Genomic DNA, 24,079 nt, shown 5'->3' on the forward strand with positions numbered 1-24,079 from the left:
GCTGCCAAAAGAGCAGAAGAAGAAGAAGAAGAAGAAGACGACACGAGGAAATGACTTTATACAGACGCAGCTTCTCCTAAACTGTTGGGCTTCTGTCGCTCGGCGGAGGGTCCTTCTTGTTGGGATCATTTTTCACTCTTGTCATGCGCTCGCCTGTTTCTGATTTACTTTATTGGTTGTTTTGCTTTTTAGTTTCTATTTTTGGTTTCTGGAAGATCAAATTCTCCTCAGAAAGAACAAAGTGATAAAATAAGACATTGTCATTTAATTATCATAACATAATAGGAGGTCTTTTGTGCAATTTGAAGGCCAACCAGAAAAACACAATCTGTCCCAAACTGACGGATGTTGGTGGTATGTCTGTCCTGAGCATGTCCTGTTAGAAACTGTGTATCTGTTATTGGGAAGATAGTAGACAGCTTGGACATTAAGGATCTCTTCTCTGGCACTAGATTGATGGAATAATTAGGAGAAAAGCGACAATGAGATAAAGAGTAAAAGGGAGAAAATGAGGTGGAGAGCTAATTGTTTTTAGCAGAGGGAGGCAGACGAGGAGTAGATGGAGGAATAAATGGACGGACAGATGAGAGAGAAAGGACAAAGTTCAACTGGGTTGCTTGCACATAAACGGTAATGTTCTTGCAGCAGTAAACATGTCTGTATAATAAAAACATATAAAAACTTCTTTCACATATTTAGCATCGAGGCTGCACGGTGGTGTAGTAGTTAGAGCTGTCGCCTCGCAGCTAGAAGGTTCCCGGTTCGGACGTAGCGGGCCTTTCTGTGTGGAGTTTGCATGTTCTCCCCGTGCATGCGTAGGTTCCTGCTCCCTCCCACAGTCCAAAGACGTGCTCGTTGGGTTCATTGATGACAACATTTGTGAGTGTGAAAGGTCTGTCTGTTTTTACACTGTGGTTTCGCCTCAGGACCTTAACGAAGCTCCGCCATCAAGCAGCCTTTGCCATTTTACATTGCCGACCGAGCAACGCTGACGCTAAGCGGCCCCAGTGTGTGTTTTTACGTAGCTTTTCAGCGTTGCGGAAGCAAAACATACCCAAGGTGTAAAGAAACAGCGCATTCTTCAAATACTCACACAGACGCCGTTCCGCCTCTGTTACACCTCCGATGCGGCGGATAGACTTCACACATAGAAGGCGGAACGTAACAGAAGCATAATAATCCCGCCTTGAACTGGCAGTGTAAAAGGGGCTTGTATGTCAGCCCTGTGATTGGCAGATTGACCCGCCTCTTGCCCAGTAACTGCTGGGATAGGCTCCTGCCCCCTGCGACCCTGAAGAGGATAAGCGGTATAATTAATGGAGGGATGTTTAGCATCTATTACTGTAAGTTTACACAAACAAAATCCTTTTTATTCCAGGAAATCCGAGAAATTTTACTTTTTAACATATTTTAATTGTAAGAATGGAGTCATAAAAAAGATAAATTATCTTGAAAGAAGACAAAAAAGGTTTTGTCTGTAGAAAAAAATGCATCGTGAAAGATGGGAAGGGATATAGTTACTAGAAGCAGGGAAGCACAGGTATAAGAGAGGATAAAAAAAGGAGGTGGAAGAGGAGCATCAGGAGAGAAGGAGGGTCAGAGAGAGGGACACGAGGGAGGTGTGGAAGGAGGGATGAAAAGGAAGGCAGAGGAGTCGAGTCCCCTACTGAGATCTAATTTCCAGCTGTCTGATAATGCTGCTCTTCTTCGGCCCTAATCTCTACACGGAGGAAATGAGAAACACACACACACACACACGCACACACACACACACAAACTCTCTCTTGAGTATCAGCGAATACACACAAGCGTACGAGTAAACACACATTGATTTACAGACTGAAGCGCACACTCGATACACGGAGGCTCATGTTAAAAGCACACGGCTGAATGCTAACAAATATAAACATGGTACACAATGTCACTCACACAGACACACACACATTCCCTGCTGGGAGCCTATTAGCTTCCCGGTGTCACAGGAGGAGCAGGGGGATAATGATTCACAGATCCCTCCATGTGTCTGTCTCTCCTCTCAGCAGAGGGAGAAGACAGACAGGAAGGAGGATGCAGCGAGAGAGGACGCACAACAGGTGTGTGGAAAAGAAAAAAACCAGGAGGAATCTGTGTCTGCTGTCTCTCCGTGCCAACTCTGCCTCTCATCAGTCCGCTTAATGAACGTGTCAGTTTGATTCATGTCGCGCAGTGACGAATGTGGAGGCCGTTTAGCGGGGTGAAGGGAAATAACGCAGCGGTTTGGATTGTTGTCAGTGCACCAAAGCTAATGAAACAGTGAATATAAACGACAATGCAACAACACAACATATATTTACTGTCTTTGTTTGGGAGTTGCGCAACTAGAAGAGTCTTTAATCTCTTAAATCACCGCTGAAAACAGATTGTGTGTCCTCTTGACGCTTGGAAGTCACCAGGATGGGAAATAAAAATGAATGCGTGCCTAAAAGAAGGGGTCATGATGCGTTCAAGTGCTGAAAATGTGCAGGTATCGATTATGATGCTCAAGCAGAGTGTGTGATAGTGATCTGAGTGCATCGATTGTGCTGAGAAGAAGCACTACAGCGCCATCTACTGTCTGGAAGCCCCTCTGGCCTGCTCTGCAGGGTAAGGTGCTCTGATAGAGGCGTCCTACCTGCTGGGTGGAGTTTTTCCTTGTTTCCTCGCTTATTACATTTTCATCTGCATAAAATGTGTCCTTTATCTTCTTGTCTTACTAAAATCAGAGTCTTTCTTTCCCCCGTCTGCTTTCCCTCAGCCCTATAATGGCGATTTGATTGCACGCCTGCGACCTGCATGACTAAGAGAACGCGGTCACGATCTCATGCATCCAAACTGTACATTACCTCATAAAGACACGCACGGCTGCAGAGTTTCACTGTAATTTGCTGTAATTGTCTAAGCTGCAGTGTAATGTTGCATCTGTGTTTTCTTTTCCCGACCTGTGAAGCAAACTCTTAAACACTAAACTTGCAGCCTGACATTGTATCCCGCTGCTGTTTAGCATCACTGCCGACATAACGGCCGGCTATCGTCTAACTTTGATTTACGGCGAGTTTAGACTGATGTTTCTGCCCTCCTGAGGGCCTGTGTGGAGGGATTTTGGAGGGATGTAATGTCTTGTTTATAGCTATGGACTGTGAAAGAGGTCATTAAGGTGGTAGAGTTACATTTAATGTGTTTAAGTTAAAGTTTAAAGCCACTGGACAGTCGTACAGTAACACAGAGTGTGTTGTATGTTGTGGACCTCTCAGTTGGTTGTTGTGTGTTGATGCCGTATCTTAGATACTGTAATTTGCAGAGCTCCTGTTTACGATCAAGATAATGGAGTTGCCATGCGGCTCCGCTCTGTTTGTGTTGCTCATAGAAGATTGTTGAGGTTTGGGTGAAGTTTCAGGGTGTCTGGCTTTCAGCGCCGCGCAGGAGTTCACCGCCGAGACCCGAAGTTCAACTTTCAGCCGCAGATTTTATTTGTAAACTGAAAATGATCAAAAACATACAAGTCGTAAAATGATTTTTAAACAATATGATATGATACGGCATAACACAATAAAACTTGTGTGCTGTCCTCACTGCAGAGAGGGCCACCCGGCCCGACTGAGGGGAGGTTACTTTGGCTTTCACTGGGGAGTTTCAGCATCACACGATGTGAAGGAAGAGCAAGTTTGACTTGACTGAAACCAACTTAAACCAAATCATCGGATATGATTAAAAGATTTTTATTTTAAAAGGTAGAAGATGAATCTTGACTCTTGATTGATTTTGCAGGTAACTTATTATAAGCTCTTTCTGCTGTGTTAAAATGCCGCATAACAACATGCTACCTGCATCTAGTGACGATTTAGATCATCAATTATCCAGGGTACAGAAGAGTAAACCTTAATATCCTAGAGGGGAAATGTGCTTTATAAAACACAATACATATAATACATCATATGCAACGTACACCAACACAGCACACAGAGCCATATCTCCAACAGTATCACCACGAGAAAAAGAAGAGGGGTTATAATTCCTTACAAAAAACATCACATAGCAGATGAAGCAAAAGATGATATATAAATCTACCCCAACCGTAGTCCTTGCCTCTGAGATGACCCTCCATTCATACAGCTGCTGAAGGTCATTAAAGGTCGCAACAGTAATCTCACAGCTCGACAAGTTTCCCAAGTTTTTGTTTTTACGACTAACACTTACAAACCAGCAAATCACAGAAAAAGAAAACAGACAAATAAAAGGAGAATAAAACATTTTCATCACTGACATATCCGCACTAAAACTTAGCATAAAATGTGCCTTTTAAAAAGTAGCATTGAAAAGTGCCCCGATGCTTTATTCTTCACACCGCTGCCTTATTGTTTTCCAATTATCGCTCAGCCTGTCACGATGTCTGACACAGCATAACTCTTGTTTACTGTCTTGTTTGGTCCGAATAATAATACAAACGCCAACTGAGTTCAATTTACTCTAATGCAAGACAATTTATCCAAAGCATTGTTATTGAATAATTACGACAATTAATTTCAGTGCTGAACGACTAACTGTTCAAACAATAAAACTTAAAGTTACAATCTCGAATTTTTTCATTTAAATAAATGTCTGTTAAGTCCCTGTCTGACGCCAAATGAGGTAACACAATGGGGACTGAGCCTACAACCCATTGATGAAAGCATTTGCATTTGCAGTATATAGTGTTATTAGACTGGGCGTCTGTGGTGACAGCTAAGTTGCCTTACGAGCTCCTTACGAGTAAACAGTAATCTACTATGGCTGAACAAACAAAGAAAAGATCGATGACTACAGATACAACTTCTACAATAAGAGAAAAAGAAACAAATTCGACGCTCAGATGAAGCAAACAGTCTGAAAAGGAAAGCGAGGAAAATCAAGTGTAATGAGTTAGAACCGTAACAAAGGGAGCCAGCCGTACACGTCTGTTTAAATTTGGAAGTGTGTTCCAATAATTACTGGTTATCACCAGTGGGTGGCGCTCAAGAGCACAAAACTGCAACATTCAAGATTGTGTCTTTACCAATTATCCTCTTATCAAAGCATTTTGCAGGGCTTTCATGTCTTCATCAGTGTGGGTGGCCCCAGTTGAAAAACCAAAGCCTACAAGTACCTGCAGAACGAGCCGATAACTCACAGGAAATTAAAACAAAGAATTTTCAAAATAAAATCTCTAGTTTCCTCTCTGCTGTATCTCTGTGGAGCGGTTGCAGTGCGGTCATCGGCCATCTTGTTGAGATAACGACATAAAGTTGTGAAATTAGACCGGCCTTGTAAAGACTGGTGTAGTTTGATTCTGGAAAGCATTAACAGTGTGAGCAATTACTGCTCGACGGCTGCAGAGAGAGAGAGAGTGTGTGTGTGTGGCAGAGACAGCAGGCATGAAGTGTGTGTGCAAACTTTGTCTATCTGTGTGTGTGTGTGTGTGTGTGTGTGTGTGTGTTTGTGTGTTAGAGAGAGAAAGCATTTTGTACAGCATGTGATAGCAATATGTGCTGATTGTGCTCTCCTGGGCCTTGCCCTCCCGATGCCTCCACCCCGGGTTATTTCTCCAACACACACACACACACACACACACGTCACACTCACCTCCCATCCTTTCATTATGTCCTTGACCTTTTTTTTCTCTCTACTCTTTCTTGCTTTCCCTCCATTTTCCCTGTTTTATTATCATCTCTTCCTTTGTTTTGCATTGTGTTCCTCTCCTCATCTTCATTTCTCTTCTTCTCTTGTTCCATACACCCTAATCTCTCCTCTTTTCTTTCCTCTCCTTCTCATCATCATCATTCTTTCACTTTGGTTTCTTTAACATTCTTTGTTTCTGCATCTCTTCCTTACTTCCTTCCCTTCAATGTGTCCTATCTTCCTATTAAGATCCCTTGACCTTTCTCCTTAGCCAGTCCTCCTTCTCTTCCTCATTCTTCTTCTCTCCTTCCTCCCTTACATCCATTCCTCTGTCCTCAACCTTCATTCCTGCCTCTGCTGTCCTTTCCCATCCTCACTTTCCCCTCCCCTTCCTCCTCCCTCCATCACCCTCCCGCCCCGGCCCACGCCCCCCTCTCCATTAGCAGATTAGATTTAGTCCCATAATGCCGCTGGGCACCGTGATTTTACCGGCTCTCATTACTCCTAAATCATCTTTTCCTTCTCTCTCTCCCTCTCTGTCTCTGTCTCTCTCTCTCATTTCAAAACTATAAAATGCAAACACACATTTCTACACGCGCGCGCACACACACACACACACACACACACACACACACACACACCCTGTATGCCATATGCTGAGGCCTGCGCGGCGTAACTCCCCTGAATTAGCGGCAGCGCTGGTGATTTGTGATGCAGCGTGATTGGGTGGGAGGGGAGAATTCGGTTCAATTTCTGTCTGTCCGCATCCATCCTTTCTTCCTCTCCATATATTCCCCTCGGGCGTGAATGATTTTCATACTCCGTTTGAGGCCTCGCTCGCTGTTAAACAAGGTGTTGTGCAGCAGAATTTTCCGGAATGAAGGAACGGTGGAAAGTAATTTTTGAAGGACGGGTCGTTTTTCTCCCGTCATGTTTGGAGAGGGAGAGACAGATTGGGAAGGAGGTGAAATGACAGACAGGCCGAGTTAGAGAAAGACGCTTATATTTATGAATGCATGTGAGCGAGCGGGCGGCCATTAGCTCCGAGTGTTCATCATTCCCGTTGTGTCAGCGTCTTATCGTTTATTATGGCAGCGGGTGAGTTAGCTGCACTTTTACCCCGTGTGACAAAACTGCTGATCACCACGTCCGTTTTAATCTCGCCGCGACAGCTTCAAGCACATTTACAACATTCATCTACATGCTGAGCGGCAAGGAGCGTGTATTTAATACCACCGCAGACAGAAGTAACACACAGACTGTTAGCGCTCAGAGCATACAGGCCCAGAGTAAATTAAGGCTGTTTGAAAAGAACAAATTATGAAGGAGAACAAAACATACAGATTTCTAAAGGGCCTTTGAATCAGTTCATTTTAATGTGTTTGAGTTTTTACAGACGTTTAACACAGATGTACAGTCATGTGAAAATAGTTCAAATTAGATCATCCTTCATTTTTAGTTCATTATTCATTCATTACATATTTTGAGAACTCAGTAGCGTCTTTAAAGTCAGCAATAAACTAAAGCTAAACTACGGAAGCCCTGAGCAGACATACATTTTATTTACAACGTTTTCCCGTGACGAGTAATTTCTGGTTGTCTTCTCGAGATCTCGACTTATTTATCATATTGAGGTAACAACGCAGCACCAACGTAACGTGAGATGATCTTAGCTCGTATCCCCAGAGTTGCAAAAGCACAGAACAAACAGAAAGAGGCTTAGCTTACTTCATTAACGTGGGTAGAAAACCAGATTTGTTAACCTGAGATAAATTAATCTGTTATAACTAGGAAAAAAGTAGTGCATTATGTTGCTTTAAATTGACAATGTCCTGGTTGGAAATCATATTTACTACATCCTTAAAGCTCGTCTACGGAATCCTTAAGTGGACATGCATCCATACATTTCATTTTCTCCCTTTTCCCGTGATAATAAATCATTTCAGGTCGACTTATTTATCTTGATGCAGCACCACCGTAACGTCACGTGATCATAACTCGTATCCCCAGAGTTGCAAAAGCACAGAACAAACACAGACGCACACTTACCTCATTAATGTGGCCAATGGCAGCATGGCGTGTCCTGGTCTGTAATAGCACAGTGACCGGCCTGTCATTCTGTTTTCTAGATCGACAGAAAATGATCCCGTTATCACGAGAAAACCAGCTTTGTTATCTCGAGTTATAACAGGGAAAAGAAGTCGAGATCTCAAGAAAACGACCAGAAAAAAGTGGAGTAATTTAAATGTATGGATGCATGTCCACTGAGGGCTTCCGTAGATGAGTTTTAGGGAGCTTTAACATAGCGCTAAATTTATCCTGAATACTTAACTTTTTTCCTAGTTATAATGGATTCATTTATCTTATTATTTTGGGATAACAAAGCTGGTTTTCTCGTTGAAATGGGAGGAAATGGAGTACGAAAACAGAGTAAATAAAATGTATGGATGCATGTCCGCTACGGGCTTCCGTACTAATTAACTTTGTCTGTTTTAACCCGAACGTGACCGGGCAAATTAACTTAAAACAAATCCATTTCCTGCACCTGTCCTGTTTTCCACAAACCTTGTAGAAAGGATGCCGGAGAGGAACAATCGCGCAGAATCTGGATCCACTCAATTAAATCTCTGGGCCTTCTGCTCCTCAGACACGCCCTGCAACACACACACACTCACACACATTGGAGGAAGTGGATGGTTTTGTGACATTTTACCTTTTTTTTTCCACTGGTACAATTTCTACAGAAAGTTTCAACAAAGACATGGATACACACACACACACGTGTACTAACACACACACACTTACATACATCCCTCTCTTCCAGTTAGCCCTGACATTAGCCACTCGCTGTTTCTAACTGGATCACGGCCCTTGCTAAAGAGATTAGGGCCTAGAGACAGCATAGCAACCCCACACACATGCGCGCACACACACACAGACATAAACAGAAGTGCTTTCTTTGTCCCTCGTTGTCTCTTTTATTCCTTTCTTTTTCTCCATCTCCACAACTTCTCCTCCTCTGTCTCTCTCTCTCTCACACACACACTCTCGCTCAACCAGACAGGCCCTCAGGCTAAGAAGACAGCAGCCAGTAGCCATTGTGGAAGACGGTCTGTCAGAGGAATTAGCCCACCTCTGCATGGGAAGGGAGGATGACAGTGTGCTCTGTTAGCCTTCACAATCACTTTATTTCACCGAGTACACTCCGACAGATACAGCTATTGTAAAGGCTTCTTTTTCTAACTGTGTATCTGCTTCAATGCTGCGTCACAAAACACCAGAAGAAGAAGAAGAACGAGGGGGAAAAAAGCTTTGAAAAATGCATTAATTGACATTTTAACGCTTCAAATTGTTTCATTTAACATATAGAATAAACGTGCTGTTGCATGCATTATTCAGCGTCTTCAAAGCTTTTAGAGTCAAAGGACTTTTTATTGCTAAAAAATGTTGCCCGTTAGCATAAGAGCTAATATGGCACATTCTGTTGGGACTTACTGAGATATGAAGCATCAGAAACTGCATTGTATCTCCTCCGAGTCATCATTCAGCCAAACCAGAACGCACTCTCTTTTGCATAACAATTAAACAATCATTGAATCTCTGCAGAAATAATTTAAAAAGTATTCTTTATCGTGTAATATTTTTGCCTCATTGTCACATTTAGAAATTTTAAGCATCAAAATGCATCGAGCTGATATTCGTCGGCCATGTTTGCTGCAGGAACAGAAGCTTTCAGACAGATTCAGGATCTTTATTGTCACTCCGGTTATACAAGTACAACTGTGTCAGATTCTTTAGCCGAGGGGCTCCATTTAAAAACAGGTGCGTTAAATATAAAAAACATAAAATAAAATAAAATAAAATATATGTCACAAAATAAGGAAGCAGAACAAAAACTCTAATAAGAAAATCTGAGGGGAAAATTTAGAGCAAAATATCTACTTCTCAGACAAAACATGAATATACATTTAAGGCACAGACCGAAATATATACAAATAAATAAAATATACAAATATATCAATTATCTAAATCAGTTTTAACAGTGCAAATTTGCGTACTGAAAACTGTTGAACATACTGACAATGATATAGTAAATAAACTAATATATAAAATTGTGTTGAACGATAGGTGAAATGTTTTACATAAAAAATGCCGAATATCTGCTGTAATGCCAAATTGTGAAATTTATTTATTTTAAAAGGACCATGTACAATATCAAATATATCAAACATAATATATGAAACTTGAATGTTACCACTCGAGGAGTAGCTGACCTGAGCAGGTCACATTTAAAAACATCACATGTTTTAGGGCGTATGGTTTTCATTGTAACGTCGGTGGGGACGATAACTGCACTCTTCCTGCCTTGTGAAGGATTAATGAGTTCACAAACGAACAACTACTATCAGGTGATTATTGTTTGATCACTGCTTCAGACTGAAAAGAAGAAATTACTTCAGAATATGAACTCTGATCTGTTTGTTTCTCAAAGCGAAGCATCTCGCAGCAGGTGGTAACTTTTGATACTGCACGCTTTAATGATGAGGTGTTTCCATTTCAAATGTCACACTGTAACCAAAGACGTTAGGGCGGCGATATTAATTAATATTATTACTTAGGATATTTAAAAGAACGGCACTCACCCAGAGAGAGAGAGAGAGAGAGAGAGAGAGAGCATGCATATGGACAGCGCGGATGCGATGCAAAAGCTGGTCATTTGATTATGAGACATGTTGTTCAGCTGTGTCATTTTCAGTTCAGTTAAGTGTAGACTGGAGTCCTTGTTTACAGCGACAGACAGAGAGACGGTTGTCTCTTATTAACGACTCCTCTGCTGGTTGTAAGAGCAACAAGTGCTGACAAAGTTATTGGTAGAGACATCTCCCGTCCCTGGTTATAAAACATCACCAAGTTACAAGACTACAACACATAGCCTAATACAGAATGACACGAACACGCACACACCCTTTCTCACAAACACACACACATACCAGCAAAGACAATATGAGTGTCCTATTGAACCGTGGAGTATCCATACATTGCATGCCATAAAAAAACCCAAGTTCAAAGGTTAAGTTACTTTTTCATGAGGTTTTAAAGCCAAAGCAGCTCTTGTCATAGTGCTAAATGCAGCGCTAACTTTGCCTCCAAAAAGAGGAGTAACATTTAAACAGTATTTAAACAGGCAACTTTCAGATGAGCATCCTCCTGTTACATAATGACGGTTAGTCCAAAGTGACTTCAGGAACTTTCTTTTGACGCGAGGGACTGCGTCACTCTTTACAAGGGAACACATTATGTCACCTCGTCACACAGGAGCGGCGACTCTCTCGCGTCCCGCTGTGCTGCGACGCACATTTGCCCGCGTCTCCCCCTCGCTCGTATTCTTCTCCTCTCAGCAGCATCATGAAAGGCCGCGCAGATATTTGCCAAACACAGAGACAACAAAGGCTGCTGTGTTTCTTGTCTCTCGCTTCCTCTCTTTCACGCACACACATCGTCTCGTTTTATCACACACACACACACACACATCCTCTCTCTCTGCTACTACAGTATACACTTCGACAAAAGAAACACACACACACGCGCGCGGGCTCTATATCCCCTGCACCGTAGAGACACCTGGTGCTGCTCTGTTCTGTTTCTGTGCTAAAAGTTAATTGGCCCACCGGCAAAATGGCCTGCGGTAACCTTGACAACGCTGACCTGCTGAGAGACGGATCAGAACGCGCACACACAGGCACACACAACATACACATATACAGAGAGATACTAACAAACAGAGGGCATGCACACCCAAAGACACACATTGTACCAGGATGGGTACTGAGCAGGCCGTACAAAGTGTTTAATATGGACACAAAACACACACACACACACACACACACACACACACTTCCTGCAGTCCCCTTCTTCTTTCCAATCTGCTAATTTGCGGTGTATTATTTATGGGTGCTGAGGTGCTCCCCAGATGCTTGTAAAGGCAAAACGCCGCACTCAGCTCCTTTATTCACACCCCCTCCTCTCTCCTCTTTTCCATACCTCCCTTTAATCCCTCCATCCTTCCCTCAAATCTACCTTTCTCTTTATTTTCCCCTTCAGTGTTTCCCTCCAATCGTCCATTTCTTCCCGTTATCCATTTTCCCTCCATCACCTGCCATCTTCATCCCCTCCCCTTCCTCATATTACTTCCCCTCGCCCTCCTGTCGACCCCTGTCTTCCCTCTCTTCCTGTCCTCGCTCCTCCTTCCTCCTTTCAGTCTCCATAACTAGTCGTCTCCTTCAAAAGGTCTCTCCTTCCATGACAGAGATTCAGCCGTGCAGTGACGAGTCAAAGAGGTCGTTGGGTTCATCCTTATCGGAAAGACGAGCCAATGCAGCCACAATCATCCTATGTCAACATTTAAATTAAAGAGTCATGCAACAGGATGCATCCCTGCTAAAAGATGCTGTTATTCTTTTCCACTTTATTTCGCTCAGAATCTTTTGAACCAGGGTTTTTTATTTAAAGACATATAAAGCTTGCAGATAAGAGAGAATTGGTGTAAGAAATCCGAGCTTCACACAGCGGCCTGTGGACTTAGGGGCTCTCGAACAGCCTCATGTTGGTTGAACAATTTCCCAAAGAACAAATCCATTTAGTCAAGGAGCTTTGGCCTTTCTCAAAATGAGAATCTCCGTTCTAAATCCCCCGTCAGCCGCGATGAGTCCGATCCATTTCTCTCGGAGGATCATCCAGTTCACGTGGGGGAATCCATTACATGGGTATCTTTGTGATGCTGATGTGTTGGATTGAGATGCATTTTAAAAAGTATTTTGTGTCAATAAGCTCAGTCAAATGTCACTTTACCTTCCTGTTAGTAAGGCTTCATGAATTACCAAACATCCTTAATCACGTAAGCCCCGGCCTGTTGACCCCAAGAGACCTCCAATTAAAACAAGTATCTGTTTAAATGTTGGGTGGTTTCACAGATGTTTGCAGGTCAAGACTTAACATTTATCAAATGTGTTGTTTAATCAAAGGTCCGAGATGAATCATCGGTTCAGCTGTTCATTGCGTCTCTCAAAGGAGGGCTGTTATTGGCCATTTCTTGTTACCAATATGTTTTATTGTAATTTATTCTTGTCAAGTTTTTTAAAGATAAAGAAATCACCAACAACCTGATTATATATCCTGTTGATTTCACAGAGTAGATAAGATATCCCTTTTCCTTTTGTAAACCCTCTGCTTGTGTATCTTTGTTTTGACTGTAATTGAAGGATTACACAATCCTCTGTGAGTTGAGAAATCTTTCAGCTTTTTGGCTTTCAAAATAAAAGTGGACGAGCCAAGAAAAACAACACTTGAAAACAGTGATATCATCCCTCAGCGAACGGGGCGGGTGTGGCCCAGCGGCAGAGTTGGTCGTCTTTCAATCGAAAGGTTGGCGGATCGTCCCCGGCTGCTTCAGTCCACATGTTGTAGTGTCCTTGGTGCAAGACATTGAACCCCAAATTGCTCCTGAAGGCATGTAGTCCATCGGTGTGCGTCTGCGTGTGAATGCTTAGACTCTGATTGGAGATTGGCACTTTGCATAGCAACCTTTGCCATCAGTGTAAATGGACTCAAAGAGCTTTTACACTACATCTCACATTCACCCATTCACACACACATTCACACACTGATGGCAAAGGCCTAAGAGCCAATCTCCAATCAGATCTATGCCCATTCATGCGCGATGGCTGCGCCTTCTGGAGCTATTTGGGGTTCAGTGTCTTGCCCAAGGACACTTCGACATGTGACTGTCGCAGCAAGGGTGAATGTGGTGTAATGACTAGAAAGGCGCTATACAAGTTCAGTCCATTTACCATTTCACAGGTGTGAACATACCAGCAATGAATCCTAAAGGACACTATGGTTTATTTAGTTTTAAGTGGCAGCATTTAGATTAATCTCATTACAGGTGAAGTCTGATTCAAAGTTAGGTTTGGTTTTAAAGGACTTGGAGGGTGAGCGACAGTTCTGCATTACCCTCCCTCTTAGATCAAAGATACTAAAGGAGGTCGACATATCTTTCCGTGTCTGTCTCCAATCCATCCATCCACCCGTCTTTCCATCTATTGCTCTGTAGCCTGTTTCTATCTTTTCTCGCCTGCATGTTAATCCCACGCTCCCGTCCCTCCATCTATCTCCCCTCTCCGCATCCATTCTAATGTCGTCTCTTGATCCTTTGCTGCTGAAGTTTTATTAGCTCCATAAATGTCCCTAAGAGGCTGCTGTATCGCTTAGCTAAAGCACCAGAAGAGAAGGAAGAACTAACAAGGGGGGAAAAAAAGAGGAGAAGCAGAGTAGTAATATCGCTTAGTCCTGTGGATGACAATTCAAATAAGAAAATGCATTAAAACAAAATGGCGTCCAGGACATTAAAGTGAATTAGCCAATTACAAATGACCATGTGTGCGCCCTCGCTGCCTTAACCTCTCCAACTATTTTTTTTTCTGGATGGTAACTCATCTAAATTTGTTGGACGTCTTTCGGGCGCGGGGCCAGAAAAGCTTTTATATCCATAAAGGCCTATGGATCACAGAGAATTGCATTAAGCTGTCCAATTTAATTACAGTATCGACAAAACATAATAGATACTTACAGCCTTACGGAGAGCGATGGGAGGAGGAGGAGAGGGAGCAGGAGAGAGAGAGGGAAACGAAAAGTGCAGACAATGTCCATTTATAATGCTGATGCAGTGTATGTATCAAAGGAGGCGTTTGAGGAATTTGTGCAAGTGCGTGTGTCTATGTAGGTGTGTGTGTGTGCGTGTGTGTCTAACGAAGGATTTGCAAGGACCCAGGAGAGCTTTTGAGAACGCTTAGTTTGATTTAGATGCTACAGCTCCCTGTTGGCCCTGATGACTGTTTCACTCGCAAACACACACACACAAACGTGCACTGAAGCACACACAGGCACACAGCAGTCTAGAGGCTACACACACACTTACACAATGTCACTTGTCCACACATATACACACATTTACTTAGATCAGTGTAATGGAGCGAGTTAGGAGAGTGGCCGTCCCGTCCCCTCCCAGCCAGCCAGCGCTGTCATCCTCCCGTCCACCATGATCAATAGAGGGGGGCAATATTTTTATTCATAAAGCACCCACTTAATTAAATCACAGGGCGGGGAGCGGAGGGGGGAGGGGCGGTCGAATAGACGGGGAGGAGGAGGGATGAGACGAGGTTACAAGACGAAGCAAGGGCACCGAGTCAAAAGACGGATGAAGAATTACAAAGACTGGAGAGAGAAAGGCAAAAAGGGGGACGTTTCTAAAGTGCACCAGGATACAGAGGACGAACCTGAAGGCAGTGTGTGTCTGACGGGAACTACTTTATGCAGCGATATCCATTTGCAAAAAAATGACATTTATTATGTTGAGTAAATGGAACGCTTTCAGGAAACACGAGCTGTTTGGAAGACATGAATGCTAAAAAGTGTTGTCCTGATACAGATAACTTACTGCTGTATTGGATACCAGTCTGTGCACCGTTCCAACAAAGTATCATTTTTTAACCTTGAAGAAAAAAACACAGAAAATCAAGTTTCTTTTGCCGCTCTAAAACAGCAGCTCAAACGACAAGTCGCCCTGTTCTGCCATCATGGAAGTGTCATGGCTGCAACAGGCCGTGAAGAAGAGCTGATTTCAGGTAATGCATCGTGTGCAAAAGCAACAATGTGATGCTGTAACGCAGAGTGTAACGTCAGTCATGGTTGACAATATGTCAGCAATTTGGCAGTATATCACACTATAAAAATACCTCTAGTAAAACAGTGACGTGTGGAATATGCAAGGCTTCAGCGCCAAATTCCAACACAAGCTATCTTTTTGCACCCTGCCGGACAAATCAGCACAAAAGTTCTGAGTCCAGAAAAGTCTTTTCATGAAGATTAGTTATTCCAGCACCAGTAGGGCCCCGTCAGCATACGTCACCCTATTTAAACCTGAGTAACCGTGTGCTTCTCTCTCCTTGTTTGTGTCCGCTCTGTCGCCAAAGTAACACAACAATAACACACAACTTCCTTTTTGATTTTTTCACCCGCGATCTCATTTTTTTTTGAGCGGCAGGTGAGCCGCTCGTGAAGGAGGCTCATCGTTAAAGACAAGTTGCTAACCCTCGCACCGCAATCAATGCATTTACAGGAGGGATGTACAAGTGGATCTCTCTCTCTCTCCTTTCTGTGACGGGCATGTGAGGATGCGTGTCCAGTAAGTTAATGGATCGTTGATGATGATCTTTTTCTACAGATAAAAAAAGAAAGAATTAGTCGCCACATATACTTAAGGGAGTGGGCCCTACTAATTCTGAATGCGTTCTGCCGTCCGTGTCTAGATTTGCATACGTGTTCTTTTCAGCTCTGACTGAACTTAATAATAAAAGAGCTTTGGCAGCTGTTCTGTGCATGGATTTGTTCATTACAAAGTCCATACAACAGTTAAAGCAATCATATTACATCCATACAGCATTAGTACTATACAGATGTTGCAAAAAAATTGATTGTCTAAACTGCACAGGGATCAGATTAGTTGTCTGCAGCTTTGCAACATCAGGTAACAGAATCTGCTTCGGGCGGGAAAAATCACGTCCAGCTAAAACTAATAAAAAGAATCAACCAAGAACTTGCAAACTTGGAGAGGGAGAAAACCTCTGAAGGCAAAAGAAATGCTCAGATTGAAAATGCACTTGAGTCCAAAGACCATCATCGGTCTTTAGCCCAAACTTATAACACAATCTGGCAGTGAAAAATGAGTGTAAAACTTTCAAATATCAAAGACCCACACTGCAGTCCTACTGTCTGCAGCCCTCTGCCAGCATGTTGGGTAATATTTCCCCACAGTTTGTTGGCACAAGTCAAATCACTCAAGCAGAGTGCTTCTGGAGCCAAGACGTGAGGAGTGTGGTTGTAATGGGAAGGTTCCAGTTTTATATGCACGGAGCTATACGTCTTAGGTATCTGTCACTGGAAGTGCCAAGATGCAGCGTTTATAGTCAGAATGTTTTTACAAGGATAAATGTTGCAATATGTTTCTTTTTAACTTATGAATAAAAATTGTAATAAAATAATGGTGAGAGAGTTTTATAACCAGAGGCTGAATTTATTCCCACAAAACCTCCCTGTTTGCTCTAATGTGATAATATAAATATCCATATACATTATGACATGTGGATACATGCCTACAGTCAGTGTGCTCCTATTAATCTTTCACATATCATAACAGTTTATTCTTTTAATTTATGCAGTTTGTAAAATTGTAATAGGAATCTTAAGGGCCCGTTTCCACTAACAGCGCTTTTTGTTACCTCTATTTCAGAGCGCTTCTCACCGGAGCTTACTGCTGCTAGGTTACAAAAGTTGTCTCACTGGTAGTGACAGTTAGACAATTTTAAATTGCTCTGTATGCTTCATATTTGCTTTTATTCAAGTAATTTTACAAAGAAAACGTAAAAACAATGGAATCGTGTCGTGGCATTAGCAGCAGCTCTAGACCTGGAAATTGTTACCCATGAAAAAAACGAAAGGATTAGCTTCTCCCCGGCCATTGTTGACAAAGTTGATAATGTCAGTCCTGACCCTGCTGGATTTAATTGGTCGGTCTGGGAGCAGTGACATCGACGAGTGCGGCGGTGTTCCAAAAGTTGAACTATTTTCATCTGAGAGAGCAGCTACGAAAAGCAGCTGGCTTTACGCTTATGACACTGAGCGCTGAAAATTTTGAACTGCATTGGTTTCATATTGAAAATAGGTGCTGCCAGTGCAAAAAAACGCTGTTAGTGGACACAGTCCCTGACTCTTATACTGCTTTAACAGCTACAGGAAGGAATTCCCAGGTATTAAAACCGCTCCATATATTTATTGTGACTTAAAGGCACCACTAAACATTAAGTTAATAATATAAAGGGCTCTTTAATGGGTCAGAAGGTTACGGATACCACAGGATATCTGATCACTTCGACAGCACAGGCAGTAAGCAGAGTAATACCTGCTGCATGACTTTGGTTTTACCCTACAGTGCAGTGCCTTAAAAAACAAGGGGAATATGAGCTAGCCAGCAGTCGATATTTATTACTCTCTTTATGGAACAATATTAAATGCAATTACAGCCCCCAGGGGAGAGAAAAAGAGACAGACAGAGGGAGGGAGAGAGAGCGAGATAGCGGGAGGGGTGGAAAAAGGAAGTGAGAGAAGAGGAAGAAGAGGAGTGAGAGGCTTAAGCTCACCATAGAGGCTCGCTCAGGTTTCAGAGAAGAAATGGTGCCACCTCTGTCTCCTCTCTCTATCCCTTTTCTTCTTCTCCCTTAATTTTCCTCCCGCTCCTCTTCTCTTTTTCATCTCTCCCCTGGAGGCGAGCCAAGGGTCATCTCTCTTTCTTTCTTCCATTACAGTCACTCTTCTTTTAATAAAAGACACACACACACACAGGGGGGTGCACACTCTCCATTGTGGCCCGTCCTCTCGCTCTCACTTGCCTGCTGTTTCTCTCACGCAGAGACACACAAATTCTACCTGACACATGGACACACACCTTTGCCGCCCTCCTTGTCATCTCCGTCTAACTGAGACCTCCTGTGATGCCTTCTGACACAAAGACACACGTGAAATCAAACAGGCCTGTTTCCACTCCCCTCCCGCTCGCAGGTTAATGCTTCAGAGTGGCTCTGGCTCATATCTGGAGGAGCCCGAGGGCGGACCGGTCTAATATCTGGTGACTGCTGTTACACAGAAAAGTGTAGGGAGAGATAGCCTGGGAGAAAAGTTTGATTGACAGAGAGAAAAATTGGTTGTGTGTTCACATGTTTCTGTTTTTATATCTGCATGTGTTACTGAGGCGTCTGTGTGTGTGTAAAGTGTGTTTGCATGCACGATGTGTGTGTGTGTGTGTGTGTGTGTGGAGGCCTAAAACCAGTGTCCAATGAGGCACAAAGAGGCCTGGTTTAGCATTTTGTGCGTGTCAAAGGGTTAACAGTAATATCCGAAGCGGCAAAGGGTGACCTGGAGTGTTATTATTCTCCTCACATGAATAATGGAACTTAATATGGAGGAGGTGATAGCTGGGAGCGCACACGCACACACACACACACACACACACACACACACACACACACACACGCCAACATCGCCACCACTACCCCAACCCGAGGAGCGTCCCGCTGTCATCCTCAATCCCTCCAGACTTCCAGGGGCCACAGAGAGTCACCGTGCCCAGAGAGGAGAGGCCTCGGCTGGGGGAAACTCCAAGCGAGGGTGGGGGGTCTTTGTGGTGGAAGGAGGAAAGGTCTGGAAGACATTTGGTCAAATTCAATCAATTATACAGCACTTAGGAAGCCATGACAAACATGGCAGGGATAATGGAAGACCGCCTTTTCTTCTTCTTCTTCTGTTTTTTGTTCCTCTTTCTTCTTTTCCTCTTTGTACTTACTTGAACTTTCGTGAACTTGTTTTGTTGTTTATCGCGTCTCAATCCCGTCTTCGAGATCCTCCGATTCCTCAAAAGATATGCGGTTGTTTTCACAATCAGTAGCACATAATTTACAGAATTTGTCATCCTAATAGAACTGATGTATAATTCAAACAGCCATCCGTCTCTTTAATAGAATTTTTAGGAGATTAATTGGCCTCTCCCTCAAACGCTGCAGCAATAGAGGAGCTCTAAAAAGGCTAAATCCAATAATTGAAATGTGGGAGCAGATTGCTAGACACCGCTGTACAAACCGACCCGCTATCCAAATGAGCCCTGTGTGTGTGTGTGTGTGTGTGTGTGTGTGTGTGTGTGTGTGTTTGTTTGTGTGTGTTTGTTTGTGTGGGTAGTCTATCAATGAGTGTCCTTTTCAAGGATCACAGGCCAATCTCCTCTCGGTGAAAGCCTTCGCTCTGCTCAAAGGTCGGCAGGTATGACTCACAGAGAGATGAGAGGACAACTGTTTACATGAAGACATATAACACGGCTCTGGATGCTGGATGTGTTCAGACATTAGTGATGCATTCGAGATATTTTTAATATCCGCCAGCGCACAAGGTCGTATCACACCTGAGCCAAATGGCAGCCGGAGACGTGGACCTGGATAGGAAAGCCTGTTTTCTCAATCAGCATCTTACTATGAGCAATGGGGTCCGTGATGAACACATTTTCTACCTAAGTTTGTGTAATCCCAAAGCTGTGTTGTTGTTGTTTCTCTCCACCAATCAGATTTTTGCATCATTTGAATCATTGTATGACGACAGTTGTTGGAGTGTGTCTTTGTTCCCAGGCCACTTTCAGTTGTTTTCTTGATGAAGCTAAACAGTAGACAAGTTTTTAGGTATTCAACTTATAGGGTGCTTTCACACCTGACAGCTTTGGTCCAGACTTTCGGACTTTACTCTGAACGTCCGGTTTGTTTGGACAGGTGAGAACACGCAATTGAACTCTGGTGCAGACCAAACCACCGGACCATGGTCCGCCAGAAAAGACAGGCTCACTCCATTTCTTTTTTTTTTATATTATTATTTGAGCTAAAGCAGCGCCCCAGGCTCGCTCCATTTCCAAATTAACCACGCTCCAGTTGATTCAGGTGAGAAGATAATCGGACTTAAAGTAGGACCTTATATAGGGATCAAACCAAAAAACAGTGCATTGTGGGTTGTTAGCGGATGCTGACACGTGCAGAGACAGGCACACAGCCAGGCAGCAAGATGAGTAGAGGACAGACGTAGGGAAGCGACGAGGTGAGGCTGACCAAACAATTTCACAAACTAAAGGACAGTGTAACTGATCAAACTGTGGAACGGTTAATAGTTAAAAAAAACCTCCAACAACTGTACATTAAAGTTGGTGATAACCGCTTGTCTTGTTCCCTCTCTTTGTTTACTTTCCCACGTGAAAATTCTGACCAATCAGAGAGCAGTTTCCTCCCGCATCCACACTTTTGCTCGGCTAAAGCTGCCGTGTGAAGACAAACCAAACTCGAGCAGTTAATCGCTTCGTCTGACGCCTACCCCCCGCCAGCAGTTTCAGGCATTAAAAATAACTATATAGAAATAATAAAGCTTGTCGTTGATGGTCTGGTTTGCTTTTGTAGGTCCCATAGAGTTATCAGATCTAATTTCAGTCTGTTTCATAACCAACAAAAAACTCCTCACAGGAGCTTTAATTCGTACTTTGAAGCAGATCTGCTTCATGTGAGGTTCTTTCCTGTTTCCTTTGTATTTGTGAGTAAAAACAACTCTTGCCCACAGCTTTAAACAATTACTCCTAACACATTTATGATGATGGTACATACTTTGTCTAACTATAAAAACATTGTGGGGATAGCACTAACAAATTGCATCCTGTTGTGCTCATTAAATAACATTTTGTATGTTTCTAGTTTCCAATAAAAGGCTGTTGATGTGTCTGCCTTTCGTTTACACCTCCTAAAACAGAGCGAGCGCTCCGTGCAGCCTGTGCTTGTTCCCTTAAACCAACTGCAAACAAATGGACGAGCAGTAAGCACCCGTATGAACAAATCTTCATTCAAGGCTCTGTGACTTGTGAGTTTTATTATGAAAGGCTAAAGTGTGGCCTCCCGGAGCTGCTGTCAGTCACTCAGCTGGAGTCATAAAGAGAGACACACGGTCTCATAATGGCTTTTATTTGACTTGGATGGCTTTCCTTCTGTTAGGAAATAACAAATAAATATCATGGCGGGTAAACAAAACAATAAAAGATTTATTAGGCGTGGAACTGCTCTGAAATATGACTTTTGAATGTTTTTTTCTTTATCTTGTTCTGCTTTTCTTCTTCTGTGGTTATCATTCTCAGCTGTTTGTCAGCAGTCCTCAGAGGGCAGGGCGGGATAAAAGAGATGCAAAATGCAGGCATAAAGAAGCTAGATTCGTGGATGAAGTGAGATGGTGAGGTAGATAGACAGCGTGGCTTTCTTTCTGCTCAGTCACTGTCAGAATGGGAGCAACGGAGGAAGAAAAACAGGAGGAAAAAAATCCCATTCCTTCCCAAAATGTGTCAAAACCTTCCAAACAACAAGTGTAAACAGCGGGAATATTTTCCGGCTGCGCGCGGCACATTAAAATATCATAAAACCATTCCTGCCTGTCAAATGTTTGCTTTTCTGTGCTCCTTCATTACCGCTGAGCGCTGAACAGGATTGCGCATACTTTCTTTGCGTTAGGATACGCGATGCCAAGCACATACTTTTCCCATCAAGGACTGAAAGCGAGGGAACGCTCATCTCTTGTCAAACAAAAAGGAGCGAGCCAGAAAAACACAGCGCTGAAAGCAAAACGTCCAAAACGATGAAAGCTTGTTAGTTTGAGGAAATGAGTTCTCTGTTTTCCGAGCACGGATAACCAATTAACATCGGCGGCGCTAATAAAAGTTGATTGGCTCTGGAATAATGCACAACCAATTTTCCTCCTGTGTACGTGCATGTTAATTAGTTGGCGTAGGCATATATACAGTATGTATGCGAGGGGTTATGTGTGTGCGGTGCATGTGCGAGCAGATTAAAAGGTGTGTGCATGCATGTAATTGTCTGCAGAAAGTGACCAATGAGAAGCGTCGATTTCAGCTGCGTGACAGGAAAATGTTATGAATATGGTTGCAACATAATTACCTTTCTCCACAGAGAGGTTGGCTGATTTCCATGCTGTGTACTTTTGTGTGTGTGTGTGTAAGCGTGTGTGTGCGTCAAGGTCAAGCAGAGAAGTCCAAGCAGAGGTCTGTTGCTCTTTTGTGCAGCTCTATTGTGATTGTGCGAGTGTGTGTGGACTGTCTGGCATGCGTGGCGGTGTGTTTGCGCTGGTGCTGATTGGCTCTGTAAGTAGATTCCGCGTATATGTGTGTGTGTGTGTGTGTGTGTGTGTGTGTAAACTCCTGGCTGACTGGCAGGAGTATAAGGTGATTAGCTCGTCTGATATTTCATACCTCTCGTCCTCTCTCTCTCTAATTACATTGTGTTTTCTGAACCTGGTTTGCCTGCCAGACCTTCTCCCCAACAAACAGCACTAATAGAGTTAAGGCCGGGCCGTCGTGTCATGTCAGGAATCATTCGGCTCATGTCGGAGGAAGGAAAAGTATCTGTTCCTCGCGTGTTAAACAGAAAAAGAAGAGTCGTCGCCACAGAGCGGGAGAGAAGACATATATCTCCGCTGATGGTGGTGTTAAAATGTGTGTGCGTGGTTTCTCAGAATAGACGTGATTGCTTGGTTTGTCTGCCATGGCAACACCGCGCTGTCGGAGTTACCAAATAAAAACTTTTACATTAAACATGCGAAACCCACACATTCACCAGTCTTCGTCTTTCTTCATGCTTTCCCTGCTCTGCCTCTGCACTCACCACACACACACACACACACACACACACATATTTATGCACGCACACACACACTCTTAAAGGCAGTGGATGGACTCGTGCCAGCAGTATTCCTGATTGTTCCTTTTGTCTTTGAAGCTCTTTGGACCAAATTGTTCCACTGATCATAAATGTCATATCATCCTCCCCCCCTTCTCTCTCCCGCCATCTCTTTCTCCTTCTGTGCCTTTGTACTGTAATTGGCTCAGTGTGTGTGTGTGTGTGTGTGTGTGTGTGTGTGTGTGTGTGTGTGTGTGTGTGTGTATGTGTGTGTGTGTGTTTGAGAGGAATAGATCAAATGTTTGTGGTTTTGTTTATCATTTGACTCCAGATAACTTTGAGTGCTCAGAATACCACAACTAATATCACTCTCTCTCTCTCTCTACAGAGACCTCAGCGAGAACCAGATCCAGTCGGTTCCGAGGAAAGCTTTCAGAGGGATCACAAGTGTCAAAAACCTGTAAGCACAATTCCTCCCTTCCTTCCCTCCATCTATTTTTATCCCCCCTTTCTTGATCGATTGAGTCCTATTTTTATCATTATCTCATTTTTTTGCTGGTGCATTTCGTCGTTTCCATAATTCAGTATTTTCTTTCACTTGTGTCTTCTATAAACCGCTGACCCAGACAGTTGTTGTGTTACCGTGTGCTGCATGCGTAGGCATGTGCCGACTAAGACATAGTGCAGAGGGAAAGGGCCGTCTGGCGCCAAGGTGAAGCAGTGACAAAGAAATAAAATAAAACAGGGCGCTGGTTTGGCTCAGTTGGTAGAGCAGGCGCCCCGTGTACAGAGGCTGCAGTCCTCGACGCGCTGATCGCAGGTTCTGCCGGTCTGACGATCATTTAGTGCAGGTCGTCCCCCGTTCTCTCCTCCCCACACTCCCTGTCTCTCTTCAGCTGTCCTTTATAATAAAGGTAAAAAAGCAAAAAAAAATCTAAAAAATCAAAATAAAATACAACACACACCTAAACTGAAATTGTCTTATAACTGTAGGACTCTTTTAGGTGACTAAAGTACGCTGTACTCGTGGCCCCGTCGCAGCGGTGTTTAGCTTTTCTTCTGTGTAGGAA

At 43.3% G+C, this 24,079-nt stretch overlaps 1 protein-coding gene across 1 annotated transcript in view; it reads left to right on the forward strand.

Annotated features, from left to right (window-relative positions):
• The window catches only part of slit3 (slit homolog 3 (Drosophila)), a 295,699-nt gene that overhangs the window by 137,552 nt on the left and 134,068 nt on the right, over nt 1-24,079 (forward strand). The window contains exon 5 of the mRNA XM_069669598.1: nt 23,398-23,469. Within this exon, the coding sequence (XP_069525699.1) occupies nt 23,398-23,469 (72 nt within the window). The remainder of the gene's footprint in view (nt 1-23,397; nt 23,470-24,079) is intronic.

Source organism: Semicossyphus pulcher, unplaced genomic scaffold, assembly GCF_022749685.1.
Source record: "Semicossyphus pulcher isolate SPU_LCO1_2020_fin unplaced genomic scaffold, fSemPul1.0.p SCAF_2, whole genome shotgun sequence".
Lineage (NCBI taxonomy): Eukaryota > Metazoa > Chordata > Actinopteri > Labriformes > Labridae > Semicossyphus > Semicossyphus pulcher.